The sequence below is a fragment of the Podarcis vaucheri genome (genome assembly GCF_965113315.1).
Source record: "Podarcis vaucheri genome assembly, chromosome: 6".
Taxonomy (NCBI): Eukaryota; Metazoa; Chordata; class Lepidosauria; order Squamata; family Lacertidae; genus Podarcis; species Podarcis vaucheri.
In genome coordinates this window covers 52,031,309-52,049,370 of record NC_138764.1, presented here as the reverse complement: position 1 = coordinate 52,049,370, position 18,062 = coordinate 52,031,309, and the positions used below count along the sequence as shown (strand labels likewise).

General features: G+C 42.6%; 1 protein-coding gene across 1 annotated transcript in view; it reads right to left on the bottom strand.

Moving 5' to 3' along the window:
• Window positions 1–18,062, bottom strand: part of LOC309534535 (BEN domain-containing protein 5-like) — a 730,363-nt gene that overhangs the window by 101,057 nt on the left and 611,244 nt on the right. Inside the window, exon 9 of the mRNA XM_082226761.1 lies at window positions 15,344–15,455. Within this exon, the coding sequence (XP_082082887.1) occupies window positions 15,344–15,455 (112 nt within the window). The remainder of the gene's footprint in view (window positions 1–15,343; window positions 15,456–18,062) is intronic.

The following is an 18,062-nucleotide window of genomic DNA, read 5'->3' as shown; positions in this document are numbered from 1 at the left end:
GCTGAACATGAAACTAAGCCCAAAGCTTCCTTGTCCAAGTTTAGCCTTCTAACTACTGGATCCCAGGCTCTCTCAATTATAGGCTTTATGTTTCAGTAATAGTTCACATTGTGAACCCATGCAGTACAATAAAGTACAGTGGTACCTCAGGTTACATACGCTTCAGGTTACATACGCTTCAGGTTACAAACTCCGCTAACCCAAAAATAGTGCTTCAGGTTAAGAACTTTGCTTCAGGATGAGAACAGAAATCGTGCTCCGGCGGCGCGGCAGCAGCAGGAGGCCCCCTTAGCTAAAATGGTGCTTCAGGTTAAGAACAGTTTCAGGTTAAGAACGGATCTCCGGAACGAATTAAGTACTTAACCTGAGGTACCACTGTACAGAGTATTAGCAGTGGTGGAAGCCATAGTCCTATCATGGTTTTGGATGTTCAGAGTTGGGAAGAGGAAAGCACATGTTTCAGACTGTATGCTGTCCATGCTTAACTTTCACATTTTTTCCTCACAATAAAAGTGTGTTTCCAATGTGGTGAAAGCTTTGCACATGAGAATAAGATGCATATGCTCTCTTTTGGGTGCTGCTAAAAGGGGTCTGAAAGAGAAGAACGAAGCTCTTCTACTTCCTCCTCTCCCCTCTACATCTCAAAATGCCCAAACCTGCTCCTATAATTTTCATGGCCCAGAAAATGGAGGCAGAAACCACTAAATCAACTCAAAAAGAGCATAAAAGGACAAAGAAATCAGCCTGTCCATAAGAATGTGATCGGTTTGTAATCACCAATAAAAAGAATCTCTTCTTTGTTCAACCAAGAAAATGGCCCAGGGTAAATTTCCAGCCGTCTTTTTTTCTTTCCTATGTTTAAAAAAAGTTTAAAGTGAAAGAAATAATTTAGAAACACAAGGAAAAGAGAGGTTCTCACAACTTGGTGAAATTATTCCAAATCCATAGTGCAGAAGTGAGTTAAACAAAGGTCAGGCTTTGTGCTGGGAATTCCTCCTGACCTTTCAATGCAACATCCATCATCGGCATTACACAGAATATGCCATTTATCATACAGAACAAAGAGCAAACCACAACATCCTCCCATAGCCCTGAAAAGCACAAAACTTCCAGAGTTATTCTGCTTTTGGATACTACTCAGGTGTTCTCAGGTTACTCAGTTGCTAATTTGCCACTGACTGCTTCTAGTTGATCACTTCACTGGTTTATGATGTTATTATATGCTATAGGCACAGATGGTTACTCCAAGAGGCAGGCAGTGAGGTGTGGTGGATTACATAGGTATAGACATGATTATGACAGGAAACAGCATGAAATACATGACATGAAATACATCTACAAGGATTTTGTGTCTGTAGATAAAATAACACCTGCAGGGGTTTTTTTCTTGCTGCAAACAAAATGGACATCTAAGAACAAAGATGCCTCAACTGGGTGAGGTCTGCACACCCTCTAACACTTTAAAGCCAAAATTGGGATGCCATCTTCCCTTTTTTTAAAATCATGGTTGCCGTGATTACACATCATGCTTTCTCCCCTTAAAAGTGCCTTTCTGGAGGGGCGGGGAGATCATGCCACAAAATCATTAGAGATCATGTCAACCAAAATGGCTGTCGTTCTCTCGTGATAAAAAGGTATGTCCCTCCCAGTTTTTCTGGGACACTTGCAAGGTATGGGTCTGCAGCTGTCTCTGGTCTTCCCCAGACCCCTCAGCCCACCCCATATTATCCCTAATGGAGGCTGAAGCCCATTGGAACTGGTGGGGCAGAAGGCCAAGAGTAGATGGAGCAGAGCAAATGGCTGGCGGAGCAAGAAACAAGGAAAGTCAGAGCCAACTAACTCTGGTTTTCTCCCTCTTCTCTGTCAAGTTCTGTAAGGGCAACACTGAGGGAGGAGGAAGATGATAGGCAGTGCCACCCCTGGGCTAGATTTAAGGGGGAAAGGCAGGAAAGTGGGGACTGGCCAAGGCAGGCTGAGCTTGGTGGGTCTGTGCCCCACATCCCCTAAGAGACCAACCTCCACTGCTTCTTACTCTCTCTGCTTTCTCAAACAACCACACAGATCTCTTAACAATAATAATAAAAAAACCCTAAGTAGCTTCTTGATGATGTTTTGCACTTCCTGCAAGGTCAGTTTCTTTGCGAGCTAAACCACAGATAAAAGTCCTCAGATCCATATGGTAGTAGACAGGAACAAGATAATATTCCTTTCCCAAACTCCAGTCCATCTAGCTGCCCCAAATCCCAGTCCATTTGTAGCTGCAGAATCTGGAGATCTTATGGAACATGCTAATCATGAATGGGCAAAGCTGTTAGCATCCTATTGACGTCTAATGAGAAAAGAAGGCAGGATATAATGCAGTCATGAAAGGTGGGGGAAGATGTGAAGCCAACTTAACGCAGCTTTGGGGTTTGGTACTGCAGAGTGCTGCAAAGTAATACAAATGCTCTTACATGTGATGTTAGGGGAAAAACACATGCACTATTCTAAATGTGATGGTGTATCTATTAGTAGGTGAGATAAAACCCAGCAAAGATCCCAGGAAAAGGAGGGTAAACCTCACTCTCAGAAGATCAAGCTAAGTGCATATTTTTGCTGCTGCTATTTACTGCTTTTCATGATGAATTACCGTATATTGTCAGTGTAGTGTTATTTTTAATGTATTACCATTTTATTTTAATATTGTATGTATTTACTGCCCTGAGATCTTTGGGTGAAGGTTAAATTACAACAGTTCTAAATAAATGAATAAAACCAGGTCCATGAATATGATTTAATATATTTCTTTAGTTTTGAAAAGTGTTTTCCAGCCTTCATCCAAAGGTTCCAGGGCTGGCGACAAAGCATTTATATGCAGTTGTACCTTGGTTCTCAAACACCTTGCTACTTGTCTGTTTTGGCTCCCGAACGCCACAAACCCAGAAGCAAGTGTTCCAGTTTTCAAACTTTTTTTGGAAGCTGAATGTCCAATGCAACTTATGCAGCTTCCAATTGAGTGCAGAAAGCTCCTGCAGCCAATCGGAAGCTGCGCCTTGGTTTTCAAATGTTTTCAGAAGTCGAATGGACTTCTGGAATGGATTCCGTTTGAGAACCAAGGTACGACAGCGTGTGTGTGTGTGTGTGTGTGAAAACAATAATGATGTCTCTAGAATGATTTAGGATATATTGTGTACATTGTTATCAACAACACAATTTTACACTGAGAAAGTAGGCTGTATGTCTGGCTTAGTCATGAAACACATTCGAGAGACTGATAGGGAAGGAAGCTTGCACCTCCCCTGATAGTTTCCCATACCCTCTAGCAAAAGTCTATATCACATTGAAAATCCTTGCAATATAACACACAAAAAATCTTAGGATACATGTGCTACAACTAAATAAACTTGCCTAGTTGCTCTTTGTCTGAGTTATGTCCCACAGGAAAGCAACTGCATCTCAGTAAGTATGGAAGTAATTCATAACCAGAATTTTTCAGCTCACAACCACAACAGCCCCTCCCCTCTAATTCCATTCAATATCTACAGTCCTCCCTAACCTGGCTTGTTTTTAAAAAGCCAATTTGAGTCATAATGACTTATTTTGTGGAGAAATGACCCATCTAGTCCACCATCCTGTTTTCAGAGTGGTTGACTAGATGCCTGCAGGAAGCCTCCAAGCAGCACCTGAGAACAGCAGCACTTTCCCTTCCTGCTGTTTCCAGCAACAGGTATTCAGAAGCATATTGCCTCTGACAGGGGAGGTAGATCACGCCATCATGGTTAGTAGCCACGGAAACAAAACAAAGCTCATCAAAAAGCCATATTCTCAAGCATCACTGGCCAAATATGGTACTGATGGATACCTGAGAAGCTAGTAACCTACCTATGCAAAGTATAGGGCCAAAATCCAGAAATTGAACAAATCAAGCACAGCAGAAGGGCAGCACATGAATATATAATGTGCTTCTGAATGTGGTATTTGATATACAAATATAGGCATGCTAGACCAATATTGTTGTAACAGATCTGGGGTAACAGAGTTTGGGGTTACCAGGACACTGAGACTGCTAGAGTCAGTGGGTATTAGAAATTAAGAAATGGTAGAATTTAGATAATATTTGGAGTATTGCTGGGAAGTTTCCAGACACTAGATTTAAAAGACAGGCTGAACCAGTGATCCTGTTCAAGAGATTACTGATAGAGTTGCCATTAAGAACACAAGGAGAACCATGAGATAACCCTCATGGTTAGGGTTGCCATTCCCAAAAGAAAAAACCAGGACACCCCAAAAGAGGAAGAGCCCAAAATTGTTGAGGTGTTTTTTTTTTAAAACAAAACCACCAAAATTGTTGAGCTCCCCCCCTTTTTTTTACAAAAACTCCCCCAAAATAATAATTGATTGACTTGCCTAAAATCCAGGACAAAGCACTGCCTTTTGGAAATCCCCCCCTCCGGCTGGACGCCAATTCCACCTTTGGCAGCCCTACTCATGGTCCCTTCCAATTCTTCAATTCCAGGCCATTAAAGAGCAACTGACCACGTAGATGCGTCCTCCCCCCCAGCTGTGTGCTAGTTAGCAGAAGAAACATCAGAGTTGGGAGGAGGAGGCTAGAGGAAGCATGATGTCACACAGGAAAAATGTGGCCCTTTTGGAGGTCTGGATAAGGGGGGTGAGCAGACTGATGGGGAGAAGCTGCTTGGAGCAAGGGTTCTTGGGAATGAGAAGGGTGGAGTCAGAACTCCAGGCTGAGGGCAGAAGTATCATGGCAGGCAGGATGAAGGCAAGGCAGGGAGAGAGGCACAGAGATGTCTAGGAATCCAGTGGAGGGCTGCTATAAAGGACGGGCTTCTCCTGAGATGTGAATGCTGTGAAATCTCTCTCTGCTGAAAGCTTCCGGTGTAAATCTGTGCAAATAAACATATTTCAATCGTATTTCAAAGACACGGCAGACTCCGCCGTGCCTCAGTTGGGGTGGCCGGCCCATAACATTACGAACAAATCAAACAGCAATGAAATAGAGTTCCAAAGCCTTAAGATCTCACTCATGGTACAATCGTCCTCTGCCCTCAAGAGAGGTTGCTGCCTATTCCAACCGTTCTATTGTGAAGAGTTTTTGCCTTCACTGGGTGCCATGTAGACTTTTAAATAATATGTGATTTGGAAGGCTATCCAGAGCAAGAAGGGCTTGCCTCAGCATTTGTTATCCTTGGGCAGCTGCTGGAGCTCCAGTATTATAGCAGGGCCATGACTAACACCTGCCCCAGGGCTCAAATTTGACCAAAAATTTTTCCAACACAAGATGCTTAAGTTATTGCAAGAGGCAGGCATCTCTAATCAGCCCGTGTGGGCTGAGTCTAGCCAGCATTTTAATTTTCCACAAATGCACCTGGCATGGTATTTTTCTGGACACTGTAAGAAATATAAATGGAAACTAGCCCCTGTTGCCCAGTGCTGTTCACGAGGTAAACCACCAGAGCCCAGTGCTGAAGGAGGAAACCACCCAAGAGAAGTTTGCTCAGTCCCCACATGCCCAGACTATCCCTGGTGCAAGTAACATTATGGAATCTGCTGGCTGCTATATTGCAGAACATTTCAGGAATAAGGTGTTCAGAAGAGTGGAAGAACAGAAATGGAAGAGTTAAAAAAAATATATTTCCAGAAGAAGTAGGTTCGCAGCACGAGTAGCTAGGTTTAGCAATAATCCAGGCTCAGCTGCAGACAGGAAGCAGAGGAAATCTTGTAAGCCTGTTCTTATGAGGTTTCCAGCTTAGTTACTCGGATTCAAAACGCCCAAGGCAAAAGCCAAAATGGCCCTCCAAATCTTAAGAGTAACATCTACTGCTGTGTCCAGCTAGCTTGGTCTACAAATTACTAAAATGCACTGGGGGGTATGTAAGAATATATACACTCCTAACTCCAGCCATGTAATATTAAGCACACTTTCAGGACTAAGGGAAAAACAACAACTCTGGGCTCCAAGATTCAGTTGAAAAGAGAGCGCTTCACTGAGTGATCAGAAAGAGGACAGTTGTCAACATTTACAACTGAGAATACAGGGGGAAATTTATTTATCACAAGTTAAGCAGCTTAGTACTTCATGTCAAGAATCAATTATTAAAGTCAGCCTAATAATCACAGAATCATAATAAATTCAGTAAAGTCAACTGTGGTAAATATTACACTAATTAGACATCTGTTCATTCAGATTCTATGGTTGAAGTCAAGGTCTGGCATACAGCTATGTTGTAAAAGTTGAAGTCATTTATGGCCCCAGAATATTCCTTAGGGGAATATATCCACTGAATTTTTCAATTCTCTTAAGCCATGACTCTTACGACATGTTTATCTAGTGGCTTCCTTCACTCCTAGTTATCTACTGCAGAACATAGCCAAGACTTTGGGAAAAAGCAGGTACTGTTACTATGCCAGTTTTCCTTATTGGATCAGAAGTGGGAAGTTAGCCAAAGGGACTGCAGATTATCCCTGTTTGCTCTGTAGTTGAGCAGGGGGTGGACAAATCTATTTCTAGTCTATGGCATCCCCGCCCCTGGTTTTACCCATAGCAGTTCCTTTCCTGCATCAATCTGAGATTTTTCTTTTTTAAAAAATCCTCTCAAAATACATATGCAAATGCATTATTTTATATGTTTAAACTGTCGAGAACTGTTTTGAAACATGCAGGGAAGTGTGAAATCTGACGGATTGCTAAATTCCGATCTGCACTAAAAGGTGTGGAGTAACCCATTTTGTGTGCAGTTTCACAAAGATTCCATTCTCCAAACACTCCAAGACGGCATATGGGCATTTTGTTTGTGCACTGTGATGATGATTTGATATGTGAAAACACCACACTGACATCCATCAAAAATAGCTGCGCGCCCACATCCTTAAAGTCAAATATAAGAAAATGCTTGGCGGCTATGGCTACAATTCAACCCCTCTCCTTTGCACTGGAAGAGGACAGATGGATTGGGGCCTCTCCACCCGGTCTTGCTTGCCTTAACCACCCGCTGCCCGCAGAATAAGAGGAGCAGCATTCCACCCCATGTACACCCCACATTGAGTCTTAGCTGATTATTAAACAGCAAATGGTGAATCACATCCTTTTCCGGCAGGGTATCAAGAATCTCCTGGATTTAATTTTCTCAACTTTTGCTGCTTCTGTTGGTGAATCAATTTGAATGGTAGCCAGATTTATAGGGGGCCTTTTAAGGTTGATTAAAATAACCCCAGCATTGAGAGGATTATATCTCACTAGGGAAGCTGTAGATCCAGCTTTGTATAGAATAAATGCCATTTCTTTCTCAGCACTCTTATCTATCTTTTGCACATAATCCTAACTTTCCTTCAAGAGCAGAGAGATGAGGAAGTTGGCAATTGGTCTGGGTACCCAAAAGACTACTTGGCACACCATGGTCCCTGGAGCTGAATATGCAGTTGGCTCCTTTTCTCCAACAGAATATCTGGGGGGGTGATCAACATTCTCATATTGGTCTGTTCAGCTACTGTCAGAAAAACAAACATTTCCATTAAGGACATGGACGTGCTTTTGTATCATGCTGTATATGGAAGTGTAATGAGATAACATGGAGAATAAAGATGCATGTGTCCTTGTGCCCCAGCAAGATACTTTTAAAATTCTGGCAGAAAGAGTTTTAGGATTGCTACAGGGAAATAAGGACTAAGGTTAGGCCTCATATTTTCTTCCTTCAGTTGTCAGTAGCATCTGGGCACCTTATTAGGAGGTTTTGGGGACTGGACCTATGGAAATATAGGGCCTAGTACGGATGCATCTGACTTGCTACAGCTTCTGATGGCCCATCCTGTGGATACCTTTTTGATTAACATGCAGTGAAATTCCATGCAAGTTTATTTAGAAGCAAGACCCTCTGCTGCAGCCCAACCATGCAACCCCGTGTGTGCTTACTAAAAGGTCAGTCCCACTGTGCAGTCTAATACTGCAAAGCTAAACACATTTACTAGGAGGGAATAAGCCCCCTTGACCATGATATGACATTCTTCCGAGCAAACCTGCATGGGATTGTACTATAAATGTGTTCATTCTAACTGGTACATTATGTACATATTCTCTGCTTATAACTCTCCACAAACAACATGAGGTGGATTGATCTCTTGGAAACATTTGGGGGCCGCCATGGGAGAGGAGTGATGGAAGGGATATTGCACACAATATAATACCACATTCTACTTAATCTCTTCAAAGTACCAGGGTAAAATGGACACACAAAGCACCAATATTAAGAGGGGCTTCTCGCTGTCCAGGATGTAAGGATAGCCACTCTCAATTACATCCTAAAAATTAAAACTATTTCTTTAAAAGGTCTCATGATATTTGACTTTAAAAAACAAACTGTCATCAAGTGGTAATCCTGTTGTTATACCAGTTTTTACCTGTGCTTCCTGAATTAGATAATTAGAATGGGGGGGGGGCGTTCTAAGAGGAGGTGATTTTTGACTTTAGTTTTGATTTTTGGCTTGGTTTTTGACTTTAGTTTTCCTATCAACTCTTGATAGAATATGCCTACCACTTGCAAGGAAAGCTTGGTGCCCTTAACAATATTTGGTAAATGCTGAACTCCAGCTCAACTGCAGCCAGATCAATAGAGTTCTTATCAAAGGGATGTAAACAACATAAAAAGACCATTTCTGCTTTATGATTTAAAACCACTGCAATAGCAGAGAACCCATTTGTTAGGAAGGATGGTGACCATCTGGGATTGGTGTATAGAAGCGATTTCAAGACGCAGAAGATCAAATTCTTCACTGTCTATAAGCCAAGCCAGGCATTCTCTTGGTAATATGGTCCCAGCCCCACATTTGCTGAGGCAATAGGGAACACAGAGATAAGGTGACATTTCTGAAGGGGGGCTGGCAGGGGCAAAGGGTGATGTATTCCTCCCCCTGCCTTTTGGTTCAGAATCCAGGTAGCAGGAAAACCTTCAAATTGCAGAGTTTGAGATTTGTAGGAAAGAATCAGTGGGGTGGGGGGTGGGGTGGGGAGGAAAGTAAAGGACCCCTTGCCACCCATACATTCCAGCTATGTGAGCAATGTTGCTTGGCTCCATTAGCAGAATATGTTTTCCACTTATGGAAGGCTTGTTTCTGGTCTAGTGGAAGAGCCATATGCCTAGAATTTCCCAGACATAGTGCTTTTTTTCGGGGGGGGGGGACATAGGGGTACGCATACCCCTAAACATTTTGTGAATCTTTGTACTTTTGTCCATTTACTGGATTTGAACTATAAAATGTTGATTTTCTTGAGTCAAAATGAGAGTACCCCTAAAAAAAAAAAATTAGGGGGGAAAAAAGCACTGCCCGGACATATACAGAACACTGCAGTCAGAAGCATTGTACGGGCAGAAATGTCCTGGGAACTACTTTTTTGATGATTTTGTCAAATAAGCTCAACAACTTTTCACTGTTTGAAATATGGCACCCCTACTATATGAGAAAGTGGCCAGAGATCCAGATGAACTTTTTGAATTGTGCAAGCTGTTATCTGCCTTGTGGCCCTGATCCGGGGGTCCCTAACAGGTTGACGCAACCTGTGGACAACCTGCCCCACCGTGGATCCCGTCCTGAATTAGTCTGGCGGTATGGCTAATGTTTAACAAGATTGTTTCAATTACAAAAACTCCTAATTAAACATATAGCCTGGGAAGGGAAGGGGGAAATAGATGTTGCATCTCCTTTCCTCTGGCTCCCAACCGAGAGCAGAGAGGAAGGTCAATTTTGCTGAATGGGAAGCCACCGTGCACCTGTCAGGACTGATGCCTCTGTTGACATTCTGCATGGTGCTGTTCTAGAGCAGGAAGGAGAGTTAGAGTCAGGCAGTTCCTACCTTTTCCAGGGAAGATGCAGCTGGTAGTCAGGGTAGCTTTAACCCCTTGTGCTGGGGCTTCCTGCCCAATGCCTGCCTCTCCTTTCTGTCTGATGCCCCACCTGTTGACAGCCATGGAGAGCTCTGGGCCATCCAACCCAACCTGTAGCAAACATGGATGTCTGTACCTGACTTGTCCAACTCCTGAGCCCCTCTAAATATGCCCGATATGACTTGGAGCTTGGATGAATCTGGTGCGCAGCTCCAGTTTATACCCTACCAGTGTTTTTACGTTATAGTATCTATTTCCTTACTCACCATACTTCTTATGCTATAATACAATTCCTGATACACTGTGGCTGATATAATAATACATTTTATGATTCTTTGCATTCAGACCTTGCCCCAGAAATATATTAATTCAAGTATTTTTCTCTCGGCAAGGGAAGTACAAGAATTGGGGGGGGGGGGCAAATTTCTAATTGTTACCCTAAGCTTCTATTAGATTACCTTTTGCCACAAAGGTGTGTTTTTTGGATACACTGGAGACAGTGTATCAGAAATTAATTTGTCCAAAGCAGGTTAAGATCTGACCCCGTAGGGATAAAAGGCATCAGTTCGGTCACACTCACTCGCTCTAACACAGCTCTCTGTGTTACTGCAATTTCAGCCTGTCTTGTTCCCTGATGCCCTGTGGGCTTCTGCTCAAGATCAGGATCAGGGAAGGACATGGCACTCCTACCAAGCTATAGTGATACTAAAAATGTGCAGTGGGGCTCCTGTATATGCCAGAAATGAAACGGTGTACAACAGATTGGTACCACTCTGTTACCCTGTGGTGGGTTGGCTTGTTTATGTTTAGTTTTGTGGTACCTAGAAAGGGACTCAACAGAATTGGATAAGACCGCCCATGTCTGAGACTGCCGCTGACTTGGTTTAAGTAGGGTTGCCATATGTCTGGATTTAGTTGTCAATAAAAACAATACAGGATCATATTCCATAATTCTACCTCAATACTTTTTAGCAGGATGATATATCCGCCATATATGTAGATGAAATATAGGTCTTTCATTGGCAGTTCCAAGTTGTTGAATTCCTGTTCTACAATTGAACCATTAGTCTAAAAAGAAACTTATCTCACATTTCTAAAACAAAAAATCACTACAGTGGTACCTCGGGTTAAGAACTGGAGGTCTTCTCTTAACCTGAAACTGTTCTTAACCTGAGATAACACTTTAGCTAATGGGGCCTCCTGCTGCTGCTGCGCCACCACCACACGATTTATGTTCACATCCTGAAGCAAAGTTCTTAACCTGAGGTATTATTTCTGGGTTAGTGGAGTCTGTAACCTGAAGCATCTGTAACCTGAGGTACCACTGTACTTGCAAAGAAGGGTCTTGGCCTACAGCCTAACACGCCCTCCCCCAAGAACACAATAACAACATCGTAACAATATATAACATAGCTATGTAGGTAGGTGCACAGTCCACTTCAAAGTTACATTTCCCCCTATGAATGTCTTCAAGGGATGGCTCATAAGGGCTGTCTGCATGCAGGGGAACATACTGTGAGAACAGGATACATCTAGAGACAAGGTCTATTAGAAAAAAATGTTACATATATTAACTGCCTTGTAGCCATTCCCCTTTCATATACAGCCCCTCTATAGCTACAACCTTCTGTTGTCATGCTTTCATCCACTTGTGTATTACTCTTTTTTGTGTTAGCCACATTTAAAATGCCAGGAATGAGGGTTGTTATTATATATCTAGGGTGAGAGAATTTTGGCAAACTAGTTTCATAGTTGTACAGAATGCAGTGCACCAAGAATATGGATTTAGATTTTGCTCTGTTTTATTTGCTCTGTGGTCAAAATAAATCCTTACCCCACAAGGAATTAACCGCTTACTTTGTTATAGCTGCCCACGTGGAAATAGCATGATATTGGAAAGGTGATGAGGATTTCTCCTAAAGGTTCTGGCAGCTGGCACTAGATGACAAGTTTATGTACCAATGCAGTCTAGCTAGGGAAGACATTAAGCACGACACATTTCAAGAAAATTGGATGCCTTTTCTTTCATTGTTTAATTCCAACCCAGAGGAACCTGGAAGACTTCTACCTGGGGGGGGGGTTCTTTAAGTATAGGTAAAAGGTAAGGGATGTGGGTGGTGTTGAGCCACTTGGGCTTGCAAATTAGAACGTCAGCAGTTTGAATCTGCACGACAGGGTGAGCTCCTGTTGCTCTGTCCCAGCTTCTGTCAACCTAGCAGTTCGAAAGCATACCAGTGTGAGTAGATAAATAATTACCACTACGGTGGGAAGGTAAACAGTGATTTCCATGCATTCTGGAACTCATCACTATGTCCCGTTGCACCAGAAGTGGTTTAGTCATGCTGGCCACACGACCTGGAAAGCTGTCTGTGGACAAACACCAGCTCCCTCAGTCTGAAAAGCGAGATGAACGCCACAACCCCATAGTCGCCTTTGACTGGGGTCCTTTACCTTTATAAGTATAAATTTATATGTGCTTTGATAGTTACTTTTTCATGAACCTATTTTGTATACATACATTGTGTGATTAGCAGACAGTCAAGTGAGAAACACGATTTGCATGAACAATTGTTGAACCCTTGCTTATTGTTGTCATATTTGTTTATCTTGAAAGGATAGGAAAGGAAAGGAGGTGCACTATGGGTTGGATCCAGACTTAGCAATGGGCTAAACTACTCAAGACACAACTTGGCCCACTGATTTCAGTGGAAATTCAACACAACTAACTTAGGGCACAATCGTAAGCAGATCTCTGGCTCAGCCAGCTGGTTCTGGGCCACACAGTGGCCTCAAACCTAGCTCACCATCATAGGCCCCCCATCCCAACTCAGTTGGGGGCTCAGCTGTCTGAGTCAAAACCAATGTGAAGACAGTAGAAGCTGCACCCTGGAAAATAAGGAGCAGTAGCAGCATTGACCCACAGGGAGAAGCAGCCACAAAGTCAGTTTGGGAGGGGTAAAAGCCCCAATAATACCCCCATCTCATATGTGGAGGACCAGCAGCAGCCACAAACACACCTAACAGAGGCTGGCAGAGCAGTCCAAGCTGCCCTGCAGCACTCAGGAGCACTGATCCCTCTGGAGGGTGGGGAAATGCCACCACTAGCTTCCAGCCCCCAGTACTACTTGCTTTGCAGGGAATCTGGCATCATGGCTGCCAAGAACATGTGGAGAAATGTAAAGGGTTGCCAGTCATGGGCAGGGGAAGGCACCTGCAACCTCCACCTTCATTACCATCCAAATGTTTGATTGGCTGCAGATACACAACTAAATACACTGCAGACTTGGTAACAATGGCTCTCTCCCACATCTGGTATTTAATTTTAAAACATAATTGCCAGTCACATCATCAGTGTCATGTGTGGTTAAGGCCCTCAGAAAAAAAAAGGAGACACCATCTATTTAATGGTTATCTAGGGCAAAATGCAAACCTAGTCTGCTTCATTTATTCATATTCAAAATGGCCACAAGATCTTTACTATTGAGAGATATGGAATTATTTGGAGTGGAAATGGGGGAGGGGAAGGAGGTATACTGAGCAGAAAACAATTGTTTCCAACCATCCAAATGTTAGATGAGATGATACCACTTGTAGACTCATAGTATAGAGAGCTCAAGTGTGCAATTTAGACACAAAACCCCTGCCAAGTCTATTATTATATTTTATTCGTCCACTGCACAGTTTCACATTGATGACTATGCTAATAGCATCATTTCAAGAGTGGAAGCAGAGCCTGAAAATGGACACAATTTGCTGCCCTGACAAAAGGGAAATTTATGTCAGGCACCAGCAGGGTCTGTGCATTCATGAGACCAGAGTGTTATTCTTGCATATGAGTTATTTGGTGATGAACAGGAATCACAGAAGTGGTGCAAAAGTGGGAGGTAATTTAAGCAATGCTATCATTTGAAATGGGCTCAGGTTGTGAGATATGGATTGGCTGCAAACTGCAGACCACTTGAATGCAAGTTAGTGGATTAGTTTTTTTCCAATAGAATGTAATGTGTCTCCTGAAAATAAGACCTTTCCTCTCTTTTTTTTAATCAGATAAAGCATCCTACTGCAAATGGCAGAGCCACCTTGCAATGTTTCGTAGAATAAATATGTAAAGCTACCTTCCAGCTAAGACTATTTTTTGTATACCAAGGTGGGGATTCGGAACCAACAGTGGACTCATGTGACCACATTTTTTCACTATTTTTCATAGTTTCAAGTTGTGGCCATTTCAATCCCAAATATGTTGTCATGTTAATCCATCCCATGTTGAAGCAGAATGAGGAATTAGTCAATGAATTGTAATAGTGCTCCACTAGCTGCTTTCAGTCCTTGAAGGAAGGGATACATGTGCGATCTGATACAACCTACCCCCCACCCCGCAAAAAGGAATGGTAGCAATATTTGCTTTAATACACTACTATTCCCTGAAAGGGAAGCTGTCAGTGTGAGATGGAGCATCAGGAATTTTACTCAACAAGAGCCATCTATAAAATCCCATTACACTTCTCAGAAAATGCCTGTTATTTATTTTATATTTTCAAATCCACCTCCATCTGTGCTGAGAGGTTTTTCTTAGGTCACATACTCAATAATCCTTCCACACTTTGATGTCACATATTCAATAATTGTCTGTCTTCCACTCTTCTTTGCTCCTTAATCCATCTCCCCTGATTAGCAGCAATTTCACCTTCAAAACACCCCTGCTTCTCCGGCCAAGCATCTGACTGATTTTCTGTTTATGTAACATTTGCAAATGCTATTTCCTTTCTGCTCTGAGTTTCACATAGCAACACCTGCCTCCGCACTGCATTAAACAGCAACACCATTTCAAAATTTGCATTTGGGGCTATGTCTATTAGAGCAACACTCTCCCTTTTTGCAGCTAGAACATTACAAAAGCCAGCATGTTCAATTCAGACCATGTATTCAGCATAGAGTGATCACAAAGGTTGCTTCAAACTCTTGATGAAATAGGTAGGTTCTTTGGCTTTATTACCATTGGTAGTCCCATAGAAAGAGACATTTCAGAAGTTTTACAATGCTAATCACAGGAGATGTTTTCCAACAGATCAGCCTTCACAAACCTGGTACCCTACAGTTATTTTGGACTAAAACCGTCACCCTGATGAGATGTGTAGCCCCAAACATCTGGAGGACACTAAGTTGAGAAAGGCTGCAATAGATAGTCTCCCAGACAGCAGATGAATTGCAACAGAGACTTGATCAGACCTGTGCAACGTGGAACTGGTCATGCAGCTAAAGGTTATATGCAGAAGAACCAAGGAAGTAGAAGACAGGGCACTGTAGTAGCATGTTCGAGTAAAAAACACAACCCTACCGTGCTGAATTATTGCCACAATATCTCAATGTGCTCTTGAATCATCAAGACACTGTGTGATGGAGCATGTGGAAGATAAAAGAACAGTTTTAGATAGATGCTTAGCTACTATTTCAGTGTGAGGTTGCTCACTCACCGGATTGTTGTACATCTGAACAATGAGCTGCTTGACACCGTGGAGAGTGGGATGAGCCCAAGGCGAGGGATCTGCCCAATGCCTGTTTAAATCAAAGCCCATTAGGGAGCACCTGTAAAAACAAAGACAGGACAAGTTGTCAACGCTCAAGAGGCCAGATTGAGTGTGTGGTGATGGAAGTTTGGTTTCTCACACTACCTACTTTTCTTTCAGCCGCCCACCACTCCAGGTGAACTCCTGCCTTGCCAAACTGACACCAATTGCAGGCTGAAAGTCCGTCACTCATCTCACTCCATGTATCTCTGTGTTCTTGGGATGGATAGGGGGAGTCACACTAAAGGCTTCTAACAATCAACTTTGGTTGTAATAGGTGCACGTTTTGTGCTTCTCCTTCCCATAAGGCTGGTGCGCAGCTTGAAACCTAATATGCCCAAAAGGGTCTCATCTGATTGTCTTCTACCTACTCCCAGACACTGCATCAAGATTTTCAGCAAAGGAAGACCAAAATAGTTTGATTTACACCAGCAGCCTCTCTCTTCCCCACCTTGTGGTTTTAACATCCCGATGCAGAGATCTGGGGGCACGAAAGCTTGCCCACTGTTTTGTATCCTTTAATAAAAGTACTGCCCTAATTATGGATTTGGGTTTTATATCAAAGGTACAATATAGAAATTCCTGAAAATAAGGAGGAACCACACAAAGTCACAACTTTTGCTATATGTAAAATGAAACAATAAAAAAGTCATTTTGCTACTATACTCTAGAGCTTCTAGAGAAGCAAAGAGCTTTCACTTGATACTAGGTGAATGGCTATTACAATCTATTATTTAAACATATCTATGGAAACAGCTGAGATTTGTTCTTGTAAAGCTGTCTGATGAAAATCCCCAATGTCTGAGAAGGAATAAGGAGAGAGAAAGAACATTCATAAATACCAAGCCACACATTCTCCAGCTAAAAATGGGGAGAAAGTAAAGGAGAGGGAAGCTGAAATAGAAAATTAAACAGTTTGTAATCCACAAACTAATTAAGCTGTAGATCCTGAACTGAATGTGTTTTGCACAATAGTTTATTTCCTATTCAGTTGTCTTAGGGCTGCAGTGTTATAAGGGAGGGAGCCCCATCGAACTGAATGGGACTTACTTTTGAGGAGGCATATGTAAGATTGCATATTAGCATTTTAAAACATGGGGGGCCAATCTGTAGTATAAATGTCATAAGCAGCACAGATATCCATCTGGTAACCCTGAAAGGAGCTGGGAGGCCATGAAACCCAGCTGTGGCATGTGGTATACAGTCAGGGCAACACTCCAGCTTGGCTCTTCAGGACTGCAAGATGCCACGGCAAAGCACTGGAAGAGGGGAATGCTTTCTGCACTGGAATGCCACCAGAATGGCTCTGTCCATATTCTAGATTTTAACTGTGGCCCATGTGCCAAAAACCTTGCCTTTAAATCAGACCATTTCTTGGTCTTTTAGAAGGGAAATGTACTAATGGGACAGCGTTAAGATGAGAGAGAATCAGCCCACGGCAAAACACACTGTAGGGAACCCAACAGTTTCTTCCGTCCCCTTCTCCCCAGGTATCTTGGCCTGAGCAAGCTGAAAGGCTGTCCTTTTTCAATTGAAAAATCTAGCCTCCCTTCCTCACTCAGATATACAGTTGCTTCAGATGGGGAGGGGGGATTCCCTTCAAATACTTGCAAGTGGCCAAAAAAAACCTGGACCCCCACTTTTAAGTATTTTGGAGGTTGTGTTTGAAACAAGCATGCACCCTGATGTGATGCATGTATGATTTGCACTTAGGGAAAAAATCTTGTGAGAAGCAGCTCTGATTCACCCTGGGCATATAATTTATCCCTTGAAAGAGCTCTTGGCTGCCTGCTATTGTCAAGGAAGATTTAATAACATGCCTGAAGATGTGTGTTATTTTTGGTTTGCTTATTTTTCTTACAGTCCTTCCTTGCTTTCAAGAGTGTTCAATCTATAGAAAATCGCTGGGACCTCTGACTTTTCTTCCTTTGATTTCCCCTGTCTTTTATTTCCTGCACCCACTATATGCCTGCAGAGTCTCTTACAGGCCTATTCCCAGAAGGTGAGAGAAATGGAGAAGAATGGGCTAAAGGAGTTAAAGAAATCCTTTTTCATGCCCATGATTTATTACAAAAAGAACTGCACACACTTCCCGTCTGCTTTGTGAGGAAATGCTGGTTCACTGAATCAGTACTGGGTGAATGTACAGATAATACCCCACACAAAGCCTGCCAGTGCAAATCCACAAATGGCACTAGTGGGAAGGGTCAGGATTTGAAAATGAAAAAGGGAAGGGGAGCATAAAAGTACCATCTCTCTCTCTCTCTCTGCCCCTCCCCATTAGAGTTGAGAGCGGGCATAATTGGACTGTGTTGCCACTTTACTTGAAGGCATGAATGCTGGCTGGAACTCTTCTGAGTCTGTAGCATGTAGCAGGAAAAGTCTCGTGCATGCAACAATCACAAAACCAAAGTCTTAAAACTGTACATCAACACTTTGCTTCCTACTTAACTTATCTGAGGTTGTCAAATTTCAAAATCGGCTGCACTTAGGGATGGGGGAAAACATGTCCAGCTTAATTCCCAATTTCCCCAATCTTAAATCTGGTTTGCTACTTTTCCACATTGGTTTGCAGAAAAAATAATTTTAAAAATTTCATGAAAACTTTGGAAGCATAAATTAGGAG